Source organism: Acomys minous, assembly GCF_964271855.1.
Source record: "Acomys minous genome assembly, chromosome: 11".
Lineage (NCBI taxonomy): Eukaryota > Metazoa > Chordata > Mammalia > Rodentia > Muridae > Acomys > Acomys minous.
Window position 1 is genome coordinate 3,590,439 of NC_140492.1, and position 26,834 is coordinate 3,617,272.

A 26,834-nucleotide genomic window follows, 5' to 3' on the forward strand; every position below is an offset into this window, starting at 1 on the left:
TAACTTCCACATGCCCCCACACACATCCATACACACATGCACACACATACGCATGCACAAACATACATACACACGCACATAACACACATACATGCATGCCTATACACATTCACACACAAACACATGTACACACACAAATACACATATATCTACACGCACATACACACGTGCACATGCACACGTACACACACATACACATATACACATGTACATACACACACATGTACACACTCACACACAAACACACACACACATACACACACTCACACATACACACGCACATACACACACATGTGCCCATTCACACATATATGCCGATCCACACATGCATGCCCATACACACACATGTTAATGGGGACAGAAAGCTGCTCACTCCTGCTCCTGTGACTTTGTCAAGACATGGAGTTAGGAGGGAGCAGTTTTCCTGGGTAGTCTTCTGTACTTTATGGTAAAAATGTCTGATTCTCACAACCAGACAGTTACATGGAGCAAAGCCACCATCACTGATGTCTAACTGGCTGCTCAGGTGAGGAGCTGAGGGAGCAAAGGAAACCACCATCATCTGAAGGGGCGGGAGAGAGCTCAGAGAGAGGGGCTGCTGTCCTCTACACCCCCAGAGTCTGCCTTCAGTTAGGACAAGGCAGTCTCTGGGTGGCTCAGCTTGGCCACGGCTGGTTGCAGCCTCTATCTGGTTGAAACAAAATCTTCATCTCAAAATAGGTTAGAGAACCATCAAACAGACACAGGGACTCTCAGAAGACTCCAAAGGAACCCAAAAAGTAAGACAAAGGAAGATGTATAAAATCTATCTAGTTTTTTGGAAACTAAATGACTACAAAAATATCAACTCTAAAAATACCAAAAAAAAAAAAAAAAAAGGATCCATAAGGGAAAACAGAGAGCAAAAATTTGGCATATGGATGTCAAAACTCCAGTGTCAAAGAGGTTTTGAAAACTGGTCGTGCGTCACCAATTATATATATCCAAGATCAGTGTGACAGGCGCTCACTGCCAAGAGCAGTAGAAAGGTTTTTAATGCCTTAAAAAAAAAAAAAACCCTCTTTTCAGTGACTCTCTGGTAGCTGAGCTGTAATATGACTGACCTAGGGAAAAAAAAAGAGAGAGAGGTGGCTGCAACCGGTGTGCTATATCTATTCATATCTAAGACATGTTTTATTTATAATTATCTTTTCTTCTCTCCCCCAGGAAAAGCACAAAGAGGAAATGACCATGGCCAAGCTAACTGAATCCATGAGTGAGTAACTTAAATTTTATTATTTACTTTTGGCTTTGAATGAAGAAACACAAAATCCTGCAAAGACCGAATCCTGTTGCGGCCGTCTGATCTGTGCTCCATCTTTAATTCTGGGAAGGGCAGAGGTCTATCTGATTTAGTGTACTGCACGGTATCAATATCGCTTTATGCAATGCTTAAAATTCATCTTGGTTAGGATCAAGTTTCCAGACTAAACACGGTGCCCAAAAACGGAGCTAAAGTACGGAGGTAGGTTCATTTTGTGTTGCTGCTTTGGGAGTTGGGAATCCACAATAATTTCAGTCTGACTCGCCGGACATTCAGCCCAGGTTAGAAGAAGCTTTAGGTGTGCCTGGCCCATGGGCTGGATGGTGTCAGAAGAGGAGGAAGGAATGCTGAGTCATAGCTAAGACAAGAGGAAGGAATGCTGAGTCATGGCTAAGACACTCAGGTGTCATGCAGCCTCCCAACAGAAAAAAGCAGATTGCACCAAGTGTAAGTAGCTTGCAGTGATTTTCATTCTGAATAGATACGTGTCACGATGCCCTAAGCTCTTAAGCTGAGTGAATGGAATCCGCAAAGCATCTTTAAGAAGGAAGGGAAAATAATTTTAATAAATCACTCTGCAAATGACAAGTGCAATTTCCTCCACTGACATTTAAGTATTAAAGACCGCGAGACAGGAGTAAGCTGACTATGGCTTCTTTCGAAATTACACCTTGCTCCTGAGAATGCTTCCGCGTGGACAGTCCCAGAAGGCCTGCAAATGCTTGTGTGTCGTCACCAGGGTATGGGCTGCCTTCCTTTACTCCTCTGATGATGTGGCTACTAATGGTGAGAACGCCCCTCTGTGACAAAGTGCCTCCTGCTTGCCTGGTTTTGGCCCTGGAACCCTAAGGCCAATAAGAGAATGACAGACCCACGGACACAGAAAAGCTGAGGCTGGGTGGGCTGTGTGCATTCCTGTGGAGAAGCCACAGCACTGAGGATGCTCCGCGCGCACGTGTCTGTTATATGTGGTTAAACAGGAAGGCAGGATCGCACATAGAGATGAACAAGGAGGTAAGGTTAGCTCATTTCTGCAGGAGGCCATCCTCAGGACATCCAGGGAGAAAGACAGGATGGACATTTTCTGTACTGTCAGCATTCACATGCAAACAAGACAAAGGCTTTGCCATCCCTCCAAGCCTTACTCAGGAAAAGTTTTGCCACTTCCATGAGGCTGCGGCTTTGGTATGTGACATGGCAGTACCCTTGTCAGCAATACATATTCACTCAAGACCTCACCCAGTCCCTACAGCAGAGTCAAAAGTCTCAATACCAAATGCCTTCCATACCTAGATAAGACGCTCTTGAAATGTCGTTAGCTCCTGACCTCAAGCCTCTGCGTTAGTTCAGATAAGTCCTAATGTAGGCTGATGTCATTGTGTAAGCAAGAACCATGTCATCAGGTGGAACAGACACACTAAGCATCATCCTTGGTCTCTTCAGCTCTCCCGTTCTGTATCACTCTCTGCTCTCTTGCCTGCCCCATCTGCGCCACCCGTGATCTTACACACACTGGAAACATCCCCCTCTTGGTCTGAGGCATGACAAATTGGGTCTTTATAACTAAAGCCTTCCCAATTCCACACTGTGTGTGCACTTGTCAGATCTGGCATGAAACAGAGTCACACAACTTTCACAATGTGGCACAAATATGGAGAGGGACTGTGGGCAGTGGCCACTCCTTCGCTACCCACAGTCAAAACCTAAGTCCTCGTCTCTGTGTCTTAAGGACCACTGTAAATGACTTCTTCTTCTTCTTCTTCTTCTTCTTCTTCTTCTTCTTCTTCTTCTTCTTCTTCTTCTTCTTCTTCTTCCTCCTCCTCCTCCTCCTCCTCCTCTTCCTCCTCCTCCTCTTCCTCCTCCTCCTCTTCCTCCTCCTCCTCTTCTTCCTCCTCCTCAGCCTCCTCTCTCCTGTTTTTCATTTCTCCTTATTTTTTTTTTATTCTGCATCTCCTCCTCACTCTACAACCCAGACTGCCCTGTAATTCATGGAAGTCGTCCCACCTCAGTCTTGTGTGTGCTCGGATTACAGACATGAGCCTCTATGCCCAGTCCCACAGTTCCCCTGTGTGCTGAAAACAGCAACAGCTTAGAACCTAGCATCACTGTCCACAAATGTGAATTCAGTCTCCAGTGTGTGAGTAAACTAAGGCAGAGAGTATTAAGCATGGGCTGTGCAGCTAAAACTTCTCCACAGGGCCTCTGTGAGAAACTTACTCTCGGCTGCAGTTAACACCATGTTTTAGCTCTCCTAACTGAATGAAACAAAAAAAAAAAATATTGCACTGTCCTGGTCACTGTTTGTGATTAAAACGTTTGAATTCTCCTATCCTGCTGGACTCGGGATCTTCTCTGGCGGTCATGGGGTTGGTGTCAAGTTTCAGATTTGTCTCCTATTTTTTTTTAATGGCTTTGGATCCTCTAACTCAGAAAAACACTATCAAAATTGGGTTCTGGGTTCTTAAGAGCAGAGAAGGAGACAGCCATTCTCAATCACTTTGTCTTGGGGGGGGGGCGGGGAGGCGATGTTAATCACAGCAATTTCCAATGTACAAGGAAATTTAAGGTTAAAGAAAAGAGTTTATAATCATGCCCAAATGTAGCAGTTCACCGATTCCTAGGAAGATGCCCCACGTTAGGATGTATACCAGATATGCTGTCACTCTTCTAGGCTCCGTGAAATAGAATCATGGGTTAACAAATAAACACTATATTAGAATTAAATTCATGAATGATGAAATACACAACTGAATATTTACTCTGCATTAAAGACTACTGAGGGAAGAGGAGCACCGTTATGTAAGGAAGTTCAAACCAGTAAAGTGACGAGAGGTGAACAGTCACCACTCCATAAAACGAATGGGAACACCACATCCATGGCCACCGGAGGACAGGGACATAAACAGAGCCACAGACACCCAGGACATGGTGCCCTGAGATGGGTTGGCAGAGCTGTAAACACTGCACTTGACACACGGCCAAGCAAAAGCCATCTGGTTACCAGATCTTGTCTCTGTGTTTGACAAGAGCTGTGACGGAGCTTCTCGGGCCACTGTCAGAGTACCGCTGAAGACCCAGCCGCTTGCACCTTCCTCTCTCCATCTTCCCGTCCCCTGCCACCAACAGCCACAGCCACCTCAAGAAACTCAGCGGTGAAAAGCAAAAATATCAATGGACTGCTAAGTTTCCAATGAAAAGCAGCCATGTTTAATACATAGAATACTTTAAAAATGACTTATCTTTGAAGTGAGGAGGGGCAGAGGAAAGGAGATTAAAAACTGGATGAAAGAAAAATGATGTGGAGAAATAGAGAAAGCAAAAGCACAGAAAATTTATATTATGGAAGTCATGAGAGAGTAAACAAGAAAAATGGTGAGGGGTAAGGCAAGGCATGAGAGCTACGTGAGGCACAAGAGAGGCCAGTGGGGAGAAAACTTAGCACAGTGCACAGACCATAACTGGCTGCCTACTTACAACCTTCCAAAGGCTACTTCTTAAATAGCCTTTAAAGTTGTAATCTCTGTTTGCATTTATGAAATGGATATTTTCCTACTTTATCAGAAACCCCATTTTAAAAGAGTAGACAGAGGCTAGTGAGGGGATTCCATAGTTAAGATCACTAACTGTTCTTCTAGAGGACCCAAGTTCAATTCGCAGCACCCACATTGCAGCTCACAACCATCAGTAACTGCAGCTCCACAGGCACATGGAACACACATGGTGCACAGACATGTATGCCGACAAAACACTTACACACAAAAAATAATTTTTTTTTTTTTTTGGTTTTGTTTTGGTTTGGTTTGGCTTTTCAAGACAGGGTTTCTCTGTGTAGCTTTGGCTATCTTGGACTAACTTTGTAGACCAGGCTGGCCTTGAACACACAGAGATTCGTCTGCCTCTGCCTCCTGAGTGCTGGGATCTCACATTGGAAGAAGTCTCTGAACTAGGCCTTCAGGTACCCAGGAGTTAATGCCCATCCACTCAGTGGCCTGAAAGGCAGAGCCCAGCAGTCGAATGCTGTCTATAAATAGACACACAAAGACTCAGGCGGTGCCATCATCAGAGGTGACACTGGAGCAACCAAGTCCTGACATGAGCTCACAAACCGAAGCCCCAGGATGACAAATGGGAGGTGTGAGGCTGTGCAGAAACTTCCAAGGCCCTCTAGAGCCACCGTCGGCACCTGTGGGCTGTTCTTGCATAAACATCCTAGGCAAATGACTTCAGGGTCACACCCTTTTCCTGTTCCTCCTGGCCCCCACTTCCGGACTCATGGGAATGCGTTGGGAAACCCCGTCACACAGGCCCATCCATGGGGCGGACTGCAGTCAGAATATGACCCTGTAGGGCTGCAGGGATGAAGCAGGCTGAGGACCTGAACTGGCACCGTCTCCAGCCCCGTGAAGTCCCCACGCAGCCCCTGCTAGTGTCCTGAACTGTGCTCCTGCCTCCTTGCCCTAAACAGCAGATGTTTGCAGGGTGTTGCTGCCTCAGTGGATAGAGGCCTCCCAGTACACATGGGGTTCATCCCAACAGTCCTGGAGATGAACTGCTGCCCTCTGCCTCCCTCTCACCTGCCTCTCTCAGGCTCACGTGTCTCAAGCCTTTCCTTCCCTATCAAGTGTCCCTTGTGGTCTTTGCGGTCTTTCTGTCCTGAACATGCACTTCACCTGGATATCACAACCACAGCACAAATCCTGGGAAAGGGAGGAAGTGCTCGGCTCCCTTCAGGATGGAGACAGAGCAGCCGGCTGCAGGCTCCTTCTCAGAGGCTTCAGAGACCGTCCCGATCCAGCCAGGGAGAGACAGCAGTCTCCAGAGCCACGGACCCTTCGCAGACGGTGCCCAGAGGGTGTGCCCACGTGCTTTAAAGTAGAGGGACTGCCTACCCTGATTAAAGAGACAGATCAAATGCAGCTCAGATTTGAACATTCCTCCTGTCACATGAGATGAGGAGACGGAACAGATTACAATCGCCACACATTACATTAGCTCTATTAAAGCAAAGTGGTTTTTAATCATGTATCCTTTGAGGAGCAGCTGGTGTAATCTGGCGTTGTGTTAAGGCGCGTAAAGGCGAGAGGATGGGTGCCTCCCGCACCACGTGCAGCCTTGGGAGCTGACACCTACGGCTCTCGGCATACGTGTTGCAGTGTAACCCAACAGGTTGGCACTGGTGGCAGTCACAGGCCAGCAAGGCTTTTCCTTCAGATCCTAGCATGCCCCCGGATCTGAAGGTCAACCAAAGGGTGAGCAAGCTTCCAGCAGGCTGATGATGATGGTGATGAGAGCGTGGGTGTCCAGTGTAGAACAGACAGAGCAGCATAAGAAGTCCGAGATGGGAAAGCAGCTCAGAGAAGCGGGGAGCACAGACGGCAGACAGTGGGTAACATGCCTGTGAGTGGCTAGGAGTCTTCCTGTGGGAGCGGAACCTAAGGTGTTGAAGCAGCTTAGCGGTTTTTAGAATGGTTCTACAAAGGCATTATGGGTAGACTGCGGCATGTTGGACAAAAGTAGAGAACTGCAGCTGGAAGCCTGAAGAACAGATACACTGAGAGACCGCATGCAACATAGGGTGGATCTAGAGTGTACCAGAGGATGCGGTGGACAGCAGGAGTAACCGAAAGGCAGGGGGGGACCTAGTGATGTGGCTTCCTGGGCTTAGGGAGGGGCCTGGCCGAAGCAGGGAAGGAAGCAACAGGCAGCGGCAGGAAGGGTGTGAGAATCCGGTGCCGGTGGGTTTGAATTTTAATGCATTAAAATTGAGGGCTCAGCAATGGCAGGAATGTGCTTCCCTGGTCTAGAGTTGTTTTTGCCATACAGTCAGCAGACTACGAAGGAAGGATGCCCCTCCTCTTGCAGCAGGCAGGCACAGCAGGAGGATACATGGTGCTGTCATGACAAAAACACTGCCAGGGCTCAACAAGACACAAGTATACTGTACCAGGTCCATTCGGCAGTACTTAGGCTCCCCCCACCCCGACCCCCACCCCTCACCCGCCACTGCCTGCCAAAGCTCTGCCTTAAATATGGAAACCTGCTTCTCCGGCTCACAGAGACTACAGCATCATCTCAAGTGCACCTGGACTTGAAGTTACCCCTCCCGAATACTCAGTTCGTCTCGGGGCACTGAACCACCGCTTCTGGTAGGACAGCACCTTCCCGGACCCCAGGACTCACCTCTAGTGGAGTCTTCCACCCACTGGGGTAGCTAGATAGCCACAGCTTTGAGGCCTCTAGCTCCTCATCACAGCAAAGAGGCGCATTGAGAGGCAAGGATTGGTAAGGAGAGTGGGCAGCCAGGCTGCTGCGGGGCAGGTATTCCTGCAGGCTTTAATTGGCTGGCCACGGACAGAAGTGGCCCCACCATTACCCTGAAGCTTTGTTTAAAAAAAAAAAAAGAAAGAAAGAAAGAAAGAACAGGACTAGGTCCTGGAGGCCCCTCTTAAAGATGGGTTCTGCCTGTGACGCTAAGAGCTAATCCACACCCTGAGAGCTGTCCACACTGGCTTCCTCTCACCCGCATGGTCCCTGTTGTCTCCACTAGCAACACCAGCCATAAAACAGATGCTCAGGGGGGCCCTTAGAGTACCACCAAACACACTGCTCGCATCCCAGATCACAGGAGAGCAGCGTTCGCTCGATGCATCATTTCAGTTTCAACGCTAAGCAGAGGTGGGTTGGCAGCCTCTTCCTCTTACCTGTTGCATTCTGAGAAACTGTTGTCTTTCCCTGTAAGACCTTCGACCGACTGGGCTAGGAACATGGGGTAAAGTGTTTGCTGCACACGTCTGAGGAGCCGGGCTGGACTACCAGAAAGCCCATTAAAAACCATGAAGTATTGGTGCATGCTTGTATGTCCACCTTTCCCGAGCTCTGATGTCAACCAGCCTCGCATAACTGGTGAGCCTCAGGTTCTTATGAGAGGCTCGTAAGACAAGGTAGATGGTACCTAATGGATGACTCGTGCACACACGCGCGCGCGCGCACGCGCACGCGCACACGCACACACACACACACACACACACACACACACACACACACTGTATGTGCACAGGAATTGCCACTACTAGGAACACACAAGATCTATAAAACAGCAAAGTCAGCACGCACACCTCGGTCTCCTTATGCCTGAGGCTCTTGCTAGTTATGGGAGCTCATTCAAATGGAAGTTAAGGAGACTCGCCTTCTTAAACGTATGGCCTTTCCGTTTGCATCTTAGAAGTCACGGTGACCCTCACCTTCTAATAAATATGTGAGTAGGTGAAAAAATCACTCTCTAACCCCCTCACCATACTCTTTCTCTGATACTAAAAACAAAAACAAAAACAAAAACCAATGAAAACAAAAACAAAAATAAAAGTAGTCTTGGGATTTCTCAACTTGGCACCATTGGCATTTGGGGGCCAGTGGGATCACAGGATGTTGATCAGCTGGTGTGATTCTACCCACGGCAGGATGTTAAGGGAGCATTCTTGACTTTTAACCTACTAGGTGCCAGTAGCATCCTCCTCATAGACATGAGAGCCAGCAGTCTCCAGATATCACGAAACTTGAGCTGGGGGGGGGGGGGAGCTAGGGAGGGGACATAGTCACTCCTGGCTAAAAGACCGAAGGTCGGGTCTACACTGAAGGAGGAAGGCAGGGGAGGGCAGGGGAGGGCAGGCCACCCTGTTTCTTCTTCCACAGTAATGGCAGCATTTGTTCTTGATGCCCTAACCCTTCCCAAGCCCACCAGCCCCAGTGTTAGTCGCACCACTCCCTCTCGTGCCCTCTTTATTCATGATTGATTCAGAATTGGCCGGTGTGTGCCATTTCGTGGTGGCCATCTGCTCAGTCACCTGACCTGGAGAACGCGGAGCCCTCAGCGCTTCTGCCCTGTCCAGATGCACCTGAGCCTCAGCCCTGCAGAGAGGCAGCGCTCGTGAGTAGCAGCACCAGCACAGCCTTTGGGGCTGGCAGATACCGGAGCAGGCGAGGGGGTGGCAGAGGAGGCTGGCTCCAGAGCACAGTTGTCATTCTGTCCCGGAAGCTGGGACAACAGTTTTTAGGACCTGCCTGTTGACTTTCAGAAGAAACCACTCTCCTCACTCGTTTCTTTTTTCCAAGCCGTTGCTCATGTCAAACCCAGCTTGAAGACATCCGTGTCTCCTCCTGCCATCCTCATCTGCTTCCATCGGGCTCTGTTTCAGTGTCACGGGCCGGGTCCCGCATGGCATTTCGCTCAGTGTCTACCCCCTCACTCAGGATCGCGGGGATCTGGGTCCTCGTTCATCCTTTACTTCCTTTACAACGGGTGACCACAGACAAAATAGCTTTGTGTCACCAGTAGTCAGCTCAGCTTCCCGATCAAGAGGCAGTGGCCTGAGCCAAGCTGCCACTACCATCTGCTGGACCACCATGCTCTGGACCACGGTCTATCTGCTGGACCAGCACTTCCAGAAGTCCTGAGCACCACTGCCATTGTCCCCTTACTTTCCCACTTCTGCCAGTGATGCCTTGCTTCTGGCTCTGCAGACTTCTCTCTAAGCTAATATGGTTGGGGTCCTGGTCCCACTCTGGACCCAAAACACAAAGTAATCCCCACGAGGGGGTCCAGACCTCCACTCCGACTTGCCTTTGCCGCAGCCCACAGAGGAGAGTAAGTACATTTTAGACTCCTCGCCCCACACTTCACTCCCTTACACTCCCCCTCACACCACCCCTGCCAAGCCCATCGCAGGGTCCAGCCCCTCCCTCCTCCCACAAGCTGCCACCTGGCTCTGAGCGCCTGCTCCTCCAGGCGCCTGCCAAGCCCAGGGTTCGTCCCCTCCTCCCACCCACGGCGCCAGCCCCCTCTCGCATCAACCTCTGAAAACAACAGGTTTCAAGGCAGGAAAAAGAGAAACTCTTTCTGAGGCGGTGCAGGTCCCGCTCAGGCTGTGAGGCTAGAGTCTGAGATACCAAGCTTTCCTTGGTCCCTTCTGTGAGTGGAAGAGAAATCTCAAAAAAAAAAAAAACAAAAACAAAAACAAAAAACCGATGCCCATAAGAACAGAACACCTAGTCATGGTCCTGAGTGAGGCCACAGGGATACCGAGGCAGCCAGCCAGAGATACAGCCCACCCACAAGGAAGGCATGCTCAAGGGAGCAGAGCCTCCCATGATGCTCTGGGAGAGCGAGCAGATGGCCAGGGCGAGCAGCAAAGAACACTGCATTTTAATGGCTCAGACACCTCAGAGTACAGCAACCAAAGACAACTGGAGCTGGCTTTTTATCCAGCCCAGCCCGCTTTGGCAGTTCCCAGTCCCTTCAGGCAATTGTTACCAGTAATCTGCTGCCCTCGCTACCTTGCCCTACCCTCCCACTCACACCCTGCTCTGCACCCCCATTTCCCAACCTGGCTCTTCATCCTGCGACAGATGCATGTGCGGAGCCAGCCTATGGACTTCCTGCATTCACCCTAGGAAAAGAAGCTTCCAGTCTTCTCCCACTGAGCTGGATTAAACTCGGGAAACAGAGGGCACCTGCAGATGGGTACCACCTTCTAAGCGCAGCGCAGAACGGGCTGCTGAGGGGCACAGCAGGAGACCCCTCCCGTGTTCCTGGGCACGGCCCTGCTTTGCCTCCATCTTGCTCTTCTCAGGCGCCAGTGCACAGGAGGTGGTATCTCGGTGCTTAAATAGTGACTCTGGGAACTGCTCATCGGCCCAGAATGCAGTCATGAAAGTTTCTAGGCATTCAGCAAAACGTTCCTGATGGTTCAATGGGGTCCTAAGAGGCGTCAGGGTGGCCTGACTGTGGTACCAAGAGGCTGTGGGCACATCACTCAGGCCCTTCCCTCTGAGCTTCTGCAAATGAGCTTCACAAAACTGCATAGCGAGGCTAGAGCTGAACAGCATGTGCGCTCAAGCCGACGCCTGTGGTCATGCCTACAACTACACATAATAAATTTATTACATCGAATGTACATGTGTGTGTGAATAAGCTAATAGGCACACTGAAGGCTAATGTTATATGTTGAATATATATTTATATGTGAAAAGCCAATGCATAGTGAACATAAAATTAGCGGCAATTGTCCCCTACAAGGCATTCAAAGCAAATGGTCTCCTTATTTATCTTATACCACATTTTTATTATTATCAAGGCCATCTAAGGATACTTAGAGCACTGGGCTGAGAAGTCTCCCTTGGTAAAGCACATGTCACATAAACACAAAGAGTGCGATTGATGTTCGGTACCAATGTGAAAACCAGGTGCAGTGGCATGTACCTGCCATCCCAGTTTGGGAGAGCTCAAAAAGGACGGACATTAACTTTCCTTGAATGTTTGGTAGAAGCCTCCAGGAGGCAAGCTGAGTCTCGGGCTTTTCTTGGACATCTTTTGGTCATGGGCTCCCTGTCCTGGCATGATACTGGTTACCTGTGAATCGCTGCCTCTTCATGGTCCACCTCATTTGGCTCCAGATTTATACACCTCCAGTGTGCTCTGTCACAGTCACAGCGACTCGACTCGACTCATGAGCTCTGGCCTCTGGTGGTGGCAGTCGGGTGCCTCTGCCCTTTCTGCCCTTACCTGGGCCCACCTCCCTCCCTTTTAATTTTAAGGCAGATAAAGTTCATTCTGTTTACCTTTTCAAGAAACCAACACTTGGCCTATTTGTGTGCTCCACTACTGTGCCAACTTGGCCATTTTCTTGTCATTTGGTCTTAGCTGTCTTTCTTTTCCTAGTTCCCTGAGGCACAGAGTCTGGCCGTGGAGGTCTTTCTTTTTCATCAGCGCACACATTTATTGCCGCACCTGCTCCTCTCAGAAGCCGCTGGGCCAGCTCCTGTGAGTTTTGATACACTGCTTCCATTTTCATAGGAAACATCTTATCTGGAGATATTTTTAAATATCTTTTAAGTTTCTTTGATGCATTGTTGGCTCAGGGGTGGTGTTTGATTTCCACATGAGTTTTCCATTTGTCCTGTTGTTAGCTTTCCTAATTCTCAACTCCTATGGCAAGGGGGGAAAACCTTATGTGGTTGCAATGGGTATAAATTATTAAGATTTGCCTGTGTCCCAACCTACAATCTATACAGAGAACACTTTGCCCACTCTTCAGGAGAACGTGTGCTCTCTGCTTGGATGGGATGTTCTGTGGGTTTTTATTTGGCCGATTAGGTCTGGGGTGAGGTAACATTCCTGGTGGTTTCATATTGATTTTTTAAGCCCAGGTGATCAATCCACTGCCAACAAGCAAAGGAATGAAGTTCTCTGCAGTCTGCAAATCTCTGCTTCTCTTCTGTTCATATTTGCTTTCCTATTCAGGGTCTCCAACACTGGATGCTTCTTATGTGTTGGTAATCTGAACTCCTTAGGGTTCACTAAAGATGCTCTCATCTTATGTGACAGTTCTTGACTTGAATTCCTGTCTCTTCCAGCTAGCGTCTTGTTTCTGTGCTAGACCCAGGTGCCCCGTTTTATCTGGTCTAGTCTCCTTTCTATGGAGGCATTTTCATGTGAAGAAGGTGGCAAGTGAAGCCCTGCTACACCAACATGCAGCTGCTTTCAGGAGCCTTTGTTATGACAATTTTGTTAACAGGGTTTGTTAGCATGATTTGTTAAAAACAGGTTGAGTAGGAGCTGAGGAGATGGCTCAGTCAGTCAAGTGCCTGCACACAAGCATAGGGACCTGAGTTCAGAGTCTCAGCACCCACATGTGACCCTGGGGTGGCGACAGGACCTCTAACACCTCCTGGCCGGCCAGCCTGCCAGGGTTCAGAGAGACCCTATTCCAAAGAATGGAAGCAATGGAGCAGTCACCCAGGGTTGAACTCTGGCCTTCTTATGCAAATACACATACCACATGTGACACACGCCACACATTACACACACATACCGCACACCACACACACACAACATACCACACACACACATCACACACTCCATACATACACACCACACACACACTGCCACTTAGGGGTTCACTGTGCATCACCAGTCAGGGGCCTTTCTGTTGTGTTGACCATGGATAAGACAAAAGTGCCCGATCTACTTGCCCCATTAAGTCACAGTTTCTGAGGAGATATGTCCACCTGGGGTCTGGTCTACTTGGAGCTTTACTTATAAATACGTATTCCTCAAAGAGAAAGAGCTCTGCAGCTGATGTCTCAGGCGTGTGTGACCTCCACTCACACCAGGGAAGAGCATCCTGGGAGCCAGTTACTGGTTCCAGGTAAGGAGAAGGAGACAGAAGCAGGTGAGCAGTAGGCATATCCGAACATCCACGCTAAGGGAACGATTTCCCGCATAGGACGCAGAGTTTGGAGAGACAGAATTCAAGAATAAAATAGCTAAAATAACAGTTTGGGGAGGGAACAAAGCTCACATGCCTCGGTGGTTTGACGTATTTTTGGCAGACGGTGTGACGCTTGATGGTAATTCCAGAGAGGAAGTGAAAATTTGACCATGACATACCTAATACTGTAGAAGAAATGAGGCTTTGTCGAGGGGGGGCGGGGCTTGTCAGTCATTCCTGGACTGTGCCATCATATAGACTGCCATATCTGTGTGGCTCCCTGGGTTCTGATAAACAAAAATGCTTCGTGGTAGAATTCCCTTAGTAATGAAAGAGTCTTCCTTATGTAAATGAGGTGAATTATGATGGTAGGCCAGATAGCTCCAGGATACACTGTCCAAACAGGACCTCTAAGAAGGGAGGAGGCAAGAGGCTTGAGTCTGGCTGTGGGACCAGCGCTTTGGGTGTCTGCCTCACTTGTTCATGCCTGGTAGTTGAACCCCAGTAAGAGCTCTAGACACAGAGTTCAGTGGAGTAGTGGGACACAAAAGCCCCAGGCTGCCCGTCAGAACGAACCTCTGAGCATCCACCACCATACAATGTACAGAAATATAGCAAACAGCCAACCCTCTGCGTGGCTGGAAGGTTGATTCGAGCATCTCTGGATAGCAAACCTCAGGTACTCAAGTCCCTCCTAACAAGTACTGTGATGTATGCCCAGAGACTGCAGACATCCTCGTGGGAACTCTAAGTCACTGCTAGATGCCTTGTCATGCCTAACCCCGAGTAAGTGCTGTGGAAACGGCTGTGACAGTTTGTCACCTAGAGAACAGTGACAAGGAGAAAGTCTGCACAGCAGCCTTGGGAGCCTAGGATCCCCAGTCAGGTGCTAGGGAAGCAGAGTACAGGCACTGGCCACATTGGAGGGACAAAGAAGCAAGGTTCTAAAGGCAGCAACACTGACAGCGGCAGCCATAACAGAGCAGAGGCGGTCACCCAGTCACCGATGCCAGCAAGCTCCCTCCAGCAATAGTTTTCTCCATAACTCTCCATGTATCTGGGCAACTTCCAGAAGATGCTGCCCACCCCGGATCAGACAAAACTAGACTTTCTAGGAAATATCCCCACAGACGTACCCAGAGGCATGTCCCTCATTTGACTCCAGACCCAGGAAAGATCAATCACTGTCTTATCTAACCTGAGGGGGCGTCAAGGAGAACATTAGAATTTTAACAAGGAGTGTGCAGAGAATGAAGGTCGGATGAGTAAATGGCTTGCGACCCCTGGTGTGTAGCTGGCACCTGAGAGCAGGACAGAGCTGCAGAGGATGGGCCCCACCTTGCAGGATCCAACGTGGATCCACACTTTACAACGCAGTTAGGAAGGGGATGCTCTAGGACCTTGCTGTGACGTCCTCGCAGCTTCCAGGTCCTTCTGATCATGATCACCAGGATTTAGATGGGGCACAGACTGTTGTACAGAAGACAGGCAGAATTTACTACGTATCTTGAGGTAGGGGTGCTCTCAAGGAGTGACAGTAGGCAGTGGCCAGAGAGATGACCCACCAACCCTCCCGCTTGGGCTTCCTCGGGGGCTGTGCATCACCTCAGTGCTTGCCAGGACCATTTGGAGCGGCTGCTAGGAGCCCAATCTCTCTTGCTGTGGCTTTGAGCCTTACCACAGATCTTCAGCCAAGCAATCACCTTACACCTCCCAGGCCACTCAGGATGTCATCACCACCCAAGCCAGAGACAGGCCATGCCTCAGAGCAGGAATCAGTGCCGTGTGGCTTCAGTTCCTGGTTATGAAGGAAGGTCCATCCCCAAAGACCTTCAAGCTAACTACCTCCCAGGAGCATAGTCACATAGGTCAGCTTCTTCACACAATAAAAACACCCTTCCTGTTGCTATAACTAAGCACCTGAGATAGCCAACTTATGAAGATGGCGTCTTACTTTGGCTCACAATTTTAAAGATTTCAGCCATTAGCCTGGCACATCCACAGTTTGAGGGGGGGGGCTGTCACAGAATAATATATGTCATGAGAGGAGACAGGTGGTAGAGTGAAGTCACTCGCCTCCTGGCCACAGAAAGAAGAGGCCTGGGTCCTACGGTCCTCTTCAAGTACACACCCTAGTGATGTAGATCTCCTCCAAGCTCCACTTTTCTTCACAGGAGGGTCCACCTCCCAAGCCTTCCACATACAGGCCTTTGGAGGACATGTTAAGACCTCAGCCAGGGTGAGTTCTGGCAGGGGCGTTAACTACAATCATCATAGAAGATGATAAAGCCATAGCAGTTAGTGCAAGAAAAGAAAGCTGGCTCATAGTTCCATTCAGGAGTGAGGGTTATTGGGAGGAAGGGCCTTGCGCAGCCAGGTAGGAGAAAGAGTATTAGAGAGAAAATGGGGCAAGTGTGAGAGAGAAAGGGGTGGAGCATAAAGGGAAAGAAGGGGAGCTTCATTAGGATTGAGAGTAAGATAAGATAGTCACCGTGCCACATGTGGGGGAGGGGAGGCAAGCAGGGGAATCTACAGAGGCTTCTTCAGAGCAACCCCTGACCCCCGGAACCCCCACACACACACCAGCAGCAATCCAAGGACCTAAGGAAATACCAGGATTTCATAAGTTTGGGGGACTGGCTGAAAGTTTGACACCATGTGGTTTAGCTCACATCATAGTGTGAAGGAGGCAGTTGTATTCAGGGCCAGGTTTGTTCTAAGGAGTTGAGCTTTGCAAAGCAAACAAGAAAAGCTCCTTTGCCGCTTCACTGTACAGTTCCTTTTCATGCAAAACCGTGAAGTCTCTAATGCAGATCCCATCTCGGGTCCTTTGTCCCCAGCACAGGCAATATTACGTCTACTTGGTGTGAAGTCACAAGTGTGTGTAGGCCTGTTAACCTATGTTCTTGCTTGCTGTTCATTTGTTCAGATTTTTCTAGGAAAATATTACCTAGAATTTAATGAATATCTTCTAGATGACCTGGCTTTCTTAATACAGAAACGACTTTGTTTTAAGTAAATAATAAACAAACTCGGCACCATTTTTAAGGATTTACTTCATTCTGAAGGGTGTCCTCGCTCAGATAGGAACCTCTAAGGTGAAAGCACAGAGAATGCAAGCTTGAGGGCCAGCACGGTCACTAACATGCAGACCACGTGTGGCTGCCAGAAGCTCCTCACCTGGGAGGAACGACAGCTCCAGAAGTTACTTTGCCCCTAAAAAAGTCATTGCCCTTTGGATTTGGTGGATGGAATTTCCATGTCTGAGCATGCTCAAAATAACACGGGTGGGTGTTTTAAATGCCAGCCATTAAGAAGTCAGAGAGGCAAATCAGACAACAATGCTGAGGCAAAGACACCCTGGTCCCTCTTCTGCAAGGGCAGACACCTTAGCACAGTTTGCTTCTCAAATGAACCGATCCTGTGGGCTTTCTTTTTCCTTCCTGAAGGAAAAAAAAAAGGCTAATTAGTTGAACTTTAGAAGTGTTCACCACTTCCTGCCAGGGAGACCCATAAAGATCCACACAAGAAACTATAAACAAAATGAACGCGGTGACAAACTGGGGCAAATAATCAGCCCGTCGCTGTTTGGGGTGTCGTGGAAAGCTGCTGCTTTTCGCAAAAGAGATCAGTGACCCTAGAGGAGGGGCAGGTGACACGCCTGTGGGAAAGCTCTGGACTGGATATTTTTAACTCACCAGATAATAATTTTTATCCCATCTGCCAATACTTATAACTTCCTAACTAACCCTTGAAGCCCAGCTTCCATAGGTCACTCCTCTCACCAGCCAGAGACATACGCATTTAGAGCCCTGTGAGAAACTTTAAACGATTGACTGTGCATTGATTGGAGCCTCAATATCCATTCCCTAATGCACAGAGGGGAGAGGAAGGAGCAAGACAAGAAAAAAAATTTAAAAAAAGAAAAGAAAAGAAAAAGAGAGAAAGACAGCCCCAGACTAACAGGGATACTTTTCTTGAAATCATTCCATTCTTCTCCGTGAATTGAAAAATATCCATGGAGGAAGAGGAGCGAGGGGAGGGCGGAGAATTATGCCAACAGTAGAAATATAAATGGCTTCTCCGTGGTTGGAGAGTTTTGTCTTTACGGAGAAATTATCATTTTAAAGTGATTGCGTTGCAGGTTACTATGGAGACCTCTATGTGGTGGCTCTGTGAGGGGGACACCCCAAAACTGTCCAAACATCAAAAGTGGGAACCTGGGAGCTTTATGAAGCACAGCACCTGAGTCATTCAGAGGCCTGCAGCTAATTAGAGGCTGGAGGGACGGAGCTCTGTTCTAGAAGGTCCTGGTGTGCGTTCCATTAGGTTGCCTCATTAGTCCCAGCCCGCCTTGAGGATTATGCATTCACACCACAGCGGCCTGATGGATGGAGAGCCAGTTTCCATGGAGACACTTTACAGCTTTGCTGGTTCTCCACACAGAAAGGAAAGAAACCACTCAGCGTGCCGTATGCACAGGCACACGCACATACCTCACCACACAGGCATGCACACACATACAGAGGTGTACATACACACCACACAGATGAGATGACATAGCACATACATCCAAGCATGCAAGCCAAACATACACAGCGGCACAAAACACACAGCACACCTATGCACTTACCACACAGACATACACACAGACATAGCACATGGACACCACACACACACACACACACACACACACACACACACACACACCAGTTAAACCAGTTGGCTCTATACAGCCGGAGCCGTAAGATGACTAAGAGAGAGGCTCAGGGCCTGGCTGGGGAAATGTTTGGGGCAGACAGATGCTTTTCAGACCTCTAGAAGCGTAGAGTTAGCTGAGAAAGGAGAGGGTACTTCCCACAGCACCTGTCAGCAAGCCCACAGGTGCATGGGAAAACATGCTTCCTACGCAGGGGATTTCAGAAACAAGGTGTGGGTTCTCCTGAAGACTTCTCTGGAAAGAGCTGCGCATGGCCTGCTGGGTGTTAGGGCCACAGGAATGGCTCCGCCCACCTCACAAAGGGAAACTTTGGAGAACACAGGGGCACTTCTCCTCAAATGCAGGTGTGTGGCCTTTCGTGGGCTCAGCACTGCTGTTGCACCACTGTCTCTATGGCTTCAGGGAAATCACTTAATCTCCGTTTCCTCGTTAGTAACACAAAACACATTAAACTAATAAACTCATAACACTTAGGATGTTTCCCAAACAAAACAGGTTTTTTTTCTCCCAGGAATCCTTCAGCAGCCTTTGGTTTTAATGGAGTTTGTGCTGGAGGTGAGGGGTGGGTGGAACACAGACAGGAGAAAGAGTCCTTGTGACAGGACTCCACAGGTGCCTGGGTGAACACAAGCACTCGCTGCACAAGTGGGACAGCTGCGGTTCTGATCGCCAGCGCCCCCCTGAAAGCCAGGCAGTGTGGCACATGTCTGTAGCCAGCTCCTCTATGCACAGGGTGGTGCACGGCCCTGGCTCTGTGAAATACACCGTATTTTATTGCTAAACTATACAGTGCTATAGAACCCTAGCGCTTACAAGTCTCAGGTGAATGTTTTCTACACAACCTCTTCCCGTCTCTGTGTGGGAGCATGTCCTCGGTGTCTGCACCTGGTTTGTTTTCCTGACATGACATCCTCCAGGCTCACCCACAACGCTGCAAGAGACAGGATGCTGGGTTTCCCTTAGGCGGGTACCGTCCCTGTGTATATTCAGGATGCTTTCCTACTTCTTCGCTAGGTTGGGGCCGCGCGGCAGTCGTTGCGAATTCTGCTGCAGCGCCACGAACACTTCTCCATGATCGAGTCAGGTGACTCTTCAGCTCACTTATCCTGTCTGGAATGATGGGCCACAAAGGACACCACAGTGAAGGTGGTGTGGCCTCGGCGTTTCAGTTTATGGCGTATTTTACGTTCTCTCTGGCATTACAGGGAGAGTCATTCAGCTTCTCCAGTGTCGCCCTCTAATGGGCTCTCCACCTGAGCCCTAGGAAAAGCTGTGTAGCATCCTCCCACCACATCTGTGGACCGTGCTTCATTCTTAAAGGTATCTTTATGTTGGCAGAGCATCTCACCAATGCTCGCCTCCCAGCCGGTCTCCCAGGATAGACGCTTTGCTTGCAAGATCACCCTTAGTCAGCTCTGCACAAGCCTTGCTTCTACAAAACCACAGGCATTCCGACAGTTTGAGGTTGACAGGAAGTGCCCCTAAGTTCCCCAAAGGTCATATAAACTCTAGCACTCGAGTTATGGAAGCTTTCCTTTAGAACATTCCACCATCCAAAAGCACAAGTATGTTGCACAGAGGGCAAGCTCATGCCAGTGGGCTCAGACGAACTCCCTAGGAAGAGCAGCACTCATGACGACGTCACATGACACTCTGATGCTCAGTCATTAGTTCCAGTGCTGAGGCACTAGAGTCTGGTCTAGTCAGGCAGGGTAGGCCCTGCTGCGTTGAGAAATAGCCTGATGTGTGAATACCAGCACAGGGGGGCTGCCTCCCCAGGTCCAGCCCAGGGACTGGCATGATAAGCTGGGTACTTGGAAGGCACAGGCCTTCGATGGCTCAGTGAAGCTTTAGAGTAGCCGAAAGTCTTAAGAGACTGTGGGGTGCAAGGCAACATAGGCACAGCTGCTTGTGTACTCTGTGGTCCTTTTCTTTTGCTTTCTTTCTTTCTTTCTTTCTTTCTTTCTTTCTTTCTTCCTTCCTTCCTTCCTTCCTTCCTTCCTTTTCTTTTTTTCTTTTTTTCTTCATCGAAGATAGAGTTTTTCTGTGTAGCCCGGGCATCCTGGACTTACTTTGTAGACCAGGCTGGGCTCAAACTCACAGAGATCTGCCTGTCTCTGCCCCACAGAGTACTGGGATTACAGGTGTGTGTCACCAAGTCCAGCTTCTGTGGTGCTTTTCTGTGTCCAGTATGTAGATTCCAAGGTCACTCTGTGAGGTGACTCTGTGAGTCACGCTATAGGTTACTCTGTGAGGTCACTCTGTGGGTCACGCTATAAGTCACTCTGTGACGTAAACACTAAGCATCACATGGAAGGGTTTGGACAAGCTAGCCCAAAAAGCTAGGCCTCGAGGCCCTTGCTAGGATGGAGGCTGAGATATCAGTGCAGCCAGCAAGGAGGAGGGCAGGAAGTGGCACTGACGACGCCAAATCCCAGATATAGCAAGTGTTTTTGGCTTTTGTCATTTTCTGGGTTGCTTGAATTTCCCCCCAAAATTTTTTTCTTTTTTATTTTTACTTATTCAATGATTTATTTATTCGTTTATCTGTTTGTTTATTCATTTACTTACTTACTTTGTGGAGGCCAGAGCTTAGCATCAGTGTCTTCCTCTATCCCTCATTACCTTGTTTTTTTGTTTTTGTTTTTTGTTTTTTGTTTTTGTTTTTTGGGGTTTTTTTTTTGAGACAGTCTCTACCTGAAACCAAAATTCACCAATTAATTAGACTCAATGGTCACAAGAATCCTCCTGTGTGTACATCCCCAGCATTCCCAGCTAACTCACTTGCTCACTCTCTCTCTCTGTCTCTCTCTGTGTCTCTGTGTGTGTGTGTCTTTGTGTGTGTGTATGTCTCTGTGTGTGTATGTCTCTGTGTGTGTATGTCTGTGTGTGTGTGTGTGTGTGTCTTTGTGTGTGTGTATGTCTCTGTGTGTGTATGTCTCTCTCTCTCTCTCTCTCTCTCTCTCTCTCTCTCTCTCTGTGTGTGTGTGTGTGTGTGTGTGTGTGTGTGTGTGTGTGTGTGTGTACTGGGGATCTACCTCAGGTTCCTGCCTGTGCAGTAATCACTTTATTGACAGAGCCATGTCCCCAGCCTGCATGCATTGCCTTAATAATCAAATATTTATTACAACAAATAGTGGGAGGGGGTGAGGGGGACAGAGAGAACCTGGACAGTCTGGAAGAGGTGACCCAGGAGGGCACAGCTTAGAGACTTGCAAGGCCAATGTAACTGGGGGTCTGGCTCTTTCACCCCAGAGGCAGGAAATGCCTCTTGCTGGATGTTCATACCTTTAACGTCATTCAGCAGGAGTCTAGGAAATGGAACGGTCTTGGCTTTGTAGAATTAGTCTTTCCATTCTAACATCTCAGCTCTTTGGGACACAAAATAGAATGATGTAGTTAAACTTTATTTTTAATGCAAGGAGAAGTGGGTGTCTTCACTAACAGATAACCTGGTACCTTTGAGATGTGCGTGCCAGGCCAGGAGTGGAGTAGTCTATGGTGAAGGGCCCTGTGTAATAGATTCCTCAGATGAGGGGCTGGGGTCTTGTTAAAAGTTTTCACCTAGCTTTCCCACAGTCTGTCACCACATCTATTCAGACTTTAGCTGTTTCTTGGCTCCGTCTGTAGAGTAATAAGGCAGAGCTAACTTGGTAGCCACAGCCAAAGCCCTGAGCCTGCTGAGGCTGTGCACAATGGCCACTCAGAACATGCTGCTTCATAAGCTCCCATAGAACAGAACAGGTCTTGCAAACTTCAGTGGACAAGCTGCAAATATGTGTCTGCAGCTCATGTTACTGTTCAGTACATAAAAGAAAGCATGTGATCTGTGCACATCTGACCCCCATAGGCTGTAGGTGGCTGCCATGAACTCTGTAGAAAGGATCCTTCTCAGGAAGAAAGTGACAAATTAGGCACGTGCCCCTGGCAGCATCCTGTGGCATCACTTTGTCAACATGGAGTGTTCTCACTGTCACCTCAACCCCTGCTCGCCTGAGTGGCTCCCTGACACTTCTGCCATGTGGGAAACGCTGGCTGCTCAGAGGCAGGCACAGTTCTCAGCTAGCCCAGTGTCTCAAGGGCCTCCAAGCTCTGAGGTAACTAAAGCTGCCAATTACTTGTTAGGGAGGGAGGAGGCATCAAGGCACAAGTAGTTGCCCGTTTGGCTCTGGTCCTACAGAAGAAAATCTCTGGTTCAGGCAGGCCGGGGCTCAAGCCTGGTGACCTTGAGGAACAAATCACGCTGGCCAGGGGTGGGCAGCTTGTCCAGGTGCTGACCTTTACACTCCTTCTTAACGGTTCAACTCAATCATCATGTATTGTTTTCTGCCCATGCTTCTCAAGACTGTTACGGAACGGAACAAACTGTCCCCAATCACATCAACAATTGCTCTAATGAAAATAATCTCCAAAGATTATGTAACAGCGCCATTTAACTACGCACGATGTCCTCAACACGCGGGTGAGCGTGGGTCGTGTGGTATTAAAAGCTGTCCCCAAGTGCGCAGACAGGTCAGCTATTTCAAAATAAGCCAGTCCTCTCACGGGTCCCTGAGAAGATGGAGAGAGGAAACAAATAGCCACCTTTCGAAACTGCTATAAACATATTTCTTTTAACTCCTATGGGGGAGATGAAGAGGAGACGGTTAGCATCACAGCTGCGCTTGCCGAGGACCCACGTTCAGTTCCCAGCACGCTTGTCAGGCAGCTCACACCACCTGTAACTCCAACCCCAGGGCATGCCAACGCCTCTAACACTCAACAACACAAACCCGTGCACAGACACACATTTACGCTCATCATTTAAAAGAAAATACTTTTCTAAATTCTAAAACTTACTCAGACAAGTAGAATGTTCTCTACATCCTGTTAAAGTTATTTCTACTTACCCCTGCAAAGACAACGAAGCAATACAATCTCCAAGTATTTTATAGGGATGTAAATATCCATCAGTCATATCACCTAGGAGAAATGGAGGTTGAACCTCGGGCTAAAGGATAAGTGAGTCCTTCATTGACAGAGGACATTGTGAGGGCATTGAGGTGGGTTAGTGGGTAAATCCACTTGCCACATAAGTCTGAACACACCTGATTCAATCCCTGGGACCCACGTAAAGACACAAGAAGGGAACTGGCACCATGAAGTTGCCCTTTAGCCACAGACACAAGAATAAAAACAGAGAAAAAAAGGTATTATGTATCTTAATATATGACCCTCACAAGGGAAAAGTTAAGCCTCAAATATCAACAACATTATCTTTGTCTCATGAAACATAAGAAAAGGGTTTTTTTTTAATGACTATAGATCAAGCCCACAATACACAGTAGGTAAATAAGGAGATTGCAACTTTTCGTTTTGTTTTGTTTTGTTTTGTTTCTTTTCTTCTTGTTGTTGTTCAGAGACAGTGTTTCTCTCTGCATAGCCTTGGCTGTCCTGGACTTGCTTTGTTGACCAGGCTGGCCTCGAACTCACAGAGACCTGCCTGCCTCTGCCTCCTGAGTGCTGGGATTACAGGCGTGCACCACCACACCTGGTTGCAACTTTTTGTTTTCAACCTGAGTTTTGCAGGATGAGTGGACCTTCAGTAACTTGCAAACATACCTGGAAGTTTAAGACGTTTGAGAGCTGCGTGAAGAACAGGTTTCTTAGATGGCCAGCCACAGAGCAGGGTCTGGGAGCCCTAAGAATCTGAGGCAGAGTTCTGGTGTTACCATTTACTAAGTGACACCAGACATAGGGCTAACTGACCTCTGACTTCATGCCACCTGCCCAGGTCTCAGGAGTGTGGACGAAGAGGTAGCATGTCATGTAGGGCTATTGAAATAACAGTCAAACATCACCACGGGCTCCTGTGACAAAGATCTTCCCTTGTCTATCAACGTCACTGGCTCAGAGCTGGAAGACCCCAGTGACTTCTGGGCACCCGACTCTGATCCCTCTCCGGGGACCCCACATCCATCTGGGTTGCCCCTTGTACTGACAGGCTAAGGTTTCTGGGATCTCGTTTTGTTGGTGCTAGGAGTTGGAAGCTACCTCCCCTACCCAACATGTCTATTTTTATCACCCTATTCCTGGGGCTCCTTTCGTCACAGACACCACAGGCCATACCAAAGCAGATGCGCTGTGTGCTCAGCAAGCATGCTTGGACCTCTTTGTGCCAGATCCCAGGCCAAAAATGAAATGTATTTCCTATGTGAGAAAACAGCACAACATGGGCTGCTCGACACTGCAGAAATTCATTACTCACCATTGTTGAGGCCAGACCTCCATCATTAAGGGGTCAGTAGATGCGTGTTACCTGGAGGCTCTGGGCTAGGGCACTGTCCTTCCTAGCCTCTTCCAGGTGATAGAAGCCTGTGGCCAGCAGCCTCTGTCATTGCACACTTTCTCCCTGTATATATTCACAGCCTATTACTTTTGGCCTGTGCCTCTGTGTCCACGCTTGCTTCAAGGTTGTGGTGGTTTAATCCAGCATTGCCTCTGTTCTAGTGTGCTTCCTGTTGCTGTGATAGAACACTCTGACCAAAAGCAATCTAGGGAGGAAAGGGTTAATCTGGTTTACACTTCCAGATCACAGTCTGTCTCTGAGGAAAGCTACAGCAGGCTCTCAAGGCAGGAGCTCGAGGCAAAACACATGGAGGAATGCTTCTTGCTGGCTTGTCCACTGCCACCCCTTCCCCCGCCCCAGCACCTGCATAGGGATAGCACCGCCCACGGTGAGCTGAGCCACCCTACATCAATTAGCAATCAAGGAAATGCCCCCACAGACCATGCCCACATGACCGAGGCAGTTCCTCAACTGAAAGCCTTTCTTCCCATGAGCTGTCAAATTGACAACCAAAATCGGCCACCACAGCCTTATGTAAGCTTGGCCATTCCTGTGGAGACATGATTTCCAAGTAACACCGAGTTCACAGACCTGGGGAGTGAGGCCTTGATTGTCTTTTTTTAGGAGACACAATTCAACCAGCAAGTAGAGCTACCTTGGTGCTGAGACCCTGGGAGCTTGAGGTCCTGGCTGTTGGCTCAGAGAGCAACGAGATCAAGCCTAGTGTGTGAATGGTGGGAAGATGCATTGGCCCAGGTGCTCAGGAAGGGAGAGCCAGTCACCGGACATCAAGATGGAAAGGTGATCGTCCCCAAGGCTGGCAAGCTTATTCTTACACGTTTATCATGACTTTTTTTCAGAATATGATTTTGAAAATTCAAACAGAATAGAACCACAATCCTGCCCCCAGTTTCATTCCTCAAAGATGATTTTTTTCTCGTATAAGTTTTTTACTGAAATATTTACTTTCTGGAGCTGGGAAAATAGTTCAGAGGGTTAAGAGTGCTTTTTGTGCAAACCTGAGGACCCCATATCAAATCTTAAATATCCATATAAAAGCTAGGAATGGTGGTGCGAGCCTATGACCTCAGCTCGTGGGAGCAGAGTCGGGAGACAGCGGTTGTGACAGAGGCAGGAGGATCACTGGATTTCTCTAGCTGCCAGTCTAGCCAAATATTGATGAGCTCTGACTTCAGAGAGAGACTCTGTCCCAACTAGCTAAGAAGAGAACTTGCCAATAGACAGGCATTCAGCTGTTTTCACTGCCTGGCTACTGTGAATAACAGTGTTTAAATATTCATTTGTGAGTTATCTATCATCTATCCATCCATCTATCACCTATCTATCTATCCATCCATCTATTTATCAATCTGTCATCTATCTATGTATTCATCTATCATCTATCTATGTGTTCACTTGAGACAGGCTGGCAAACACAGATGCCTCACTGGTAAATGGTAACCTAACAGAGACGAACCATTGACAACAAGAGAAGGAAATCATCTGGAAGATGGCAGGCTGGGTAACCTTTCAGGATGATGAGTATCAGGAGATGCAGGGACACTTAGAGGTGTGACCCTGCTTGTCTTTGCATGAGGACCCTCTCTGTGACCTTGTAGATGAGCTTGGTATACAAAATGGCCACCGTGGATTCTTGGCAGTAAAAAAAATATCACCCAAGCAAAAAGCAATCCATACTTTATTCTTGATTTTTCCCCCCAAGAACTTGAGTTTTCTATAACCAACATTCTACTGCCTGTGAGAAAATCAAGCCGTGTTCACAATTCGTGCTTCTGGTTTCAGGGGGAGGTTTCAGTAACTCTGCATTCTTTTAAAATTTATTTTACTATTCAATAGAGAGCTTTGACCCCCACTTTAATAAGTGGGTTCCCCTATATGGCCTTCCTATAACTCATGAGGGCCGCTGCACCCCATCTTCTCCTTGCCATCCTGTATGAATAAGTGGGTGCCTTGGTGCCTTGCCAGCTCGTGCTGGCCAGCTGCCTCTGCAGGAGTCCCTCTATTCCAGAGAAATGGAGCACAGTTTGTTCCAGCAAAGCCTTCCTTCAGCTCTCGGTACATGCTCCGTTGCCAGCATCTAGAGCTGCAGCTCAGAGCCACCGTTCCATCTGAGCTGACTCTTAGAAAAGCCAATGGCGAATGTGCCGTGACCTTTGACACTGTCTGAGGGATCACAGTCAGGACTTAATAGGCAAA

General features: G+C 48.4%; 1 protein-coding gene across 3 annotated transcripts in view; it reads left to right on the forward strand.

Moving 5' to 3' along the window:
- KCNJ6 (potassium inwardly rectifying channel subfamily J member 6) overlaps positions 1-26,834 on the forward strand; it is a 238,041-nt gene that overhangs the window by 59,779 nt on the left and 151,428 nt on the right. For all 3 annotated transcript variants that reach the window (XM_084802333.1, XM_084802332.1, XM_084802334.1), the window contains exon 2: positions 1,207-1,255. In XM_084802333.1, the coding sequence (XP_084658459.1) occupies positions 1,225-1,255 (31 nt within the window). In that variant the 5' untranslated portion in view covers positions 1,207-1,224. The remainder of the gene's footprint in view (positions 1-1,206; positions 1,256-26,834) is intronic.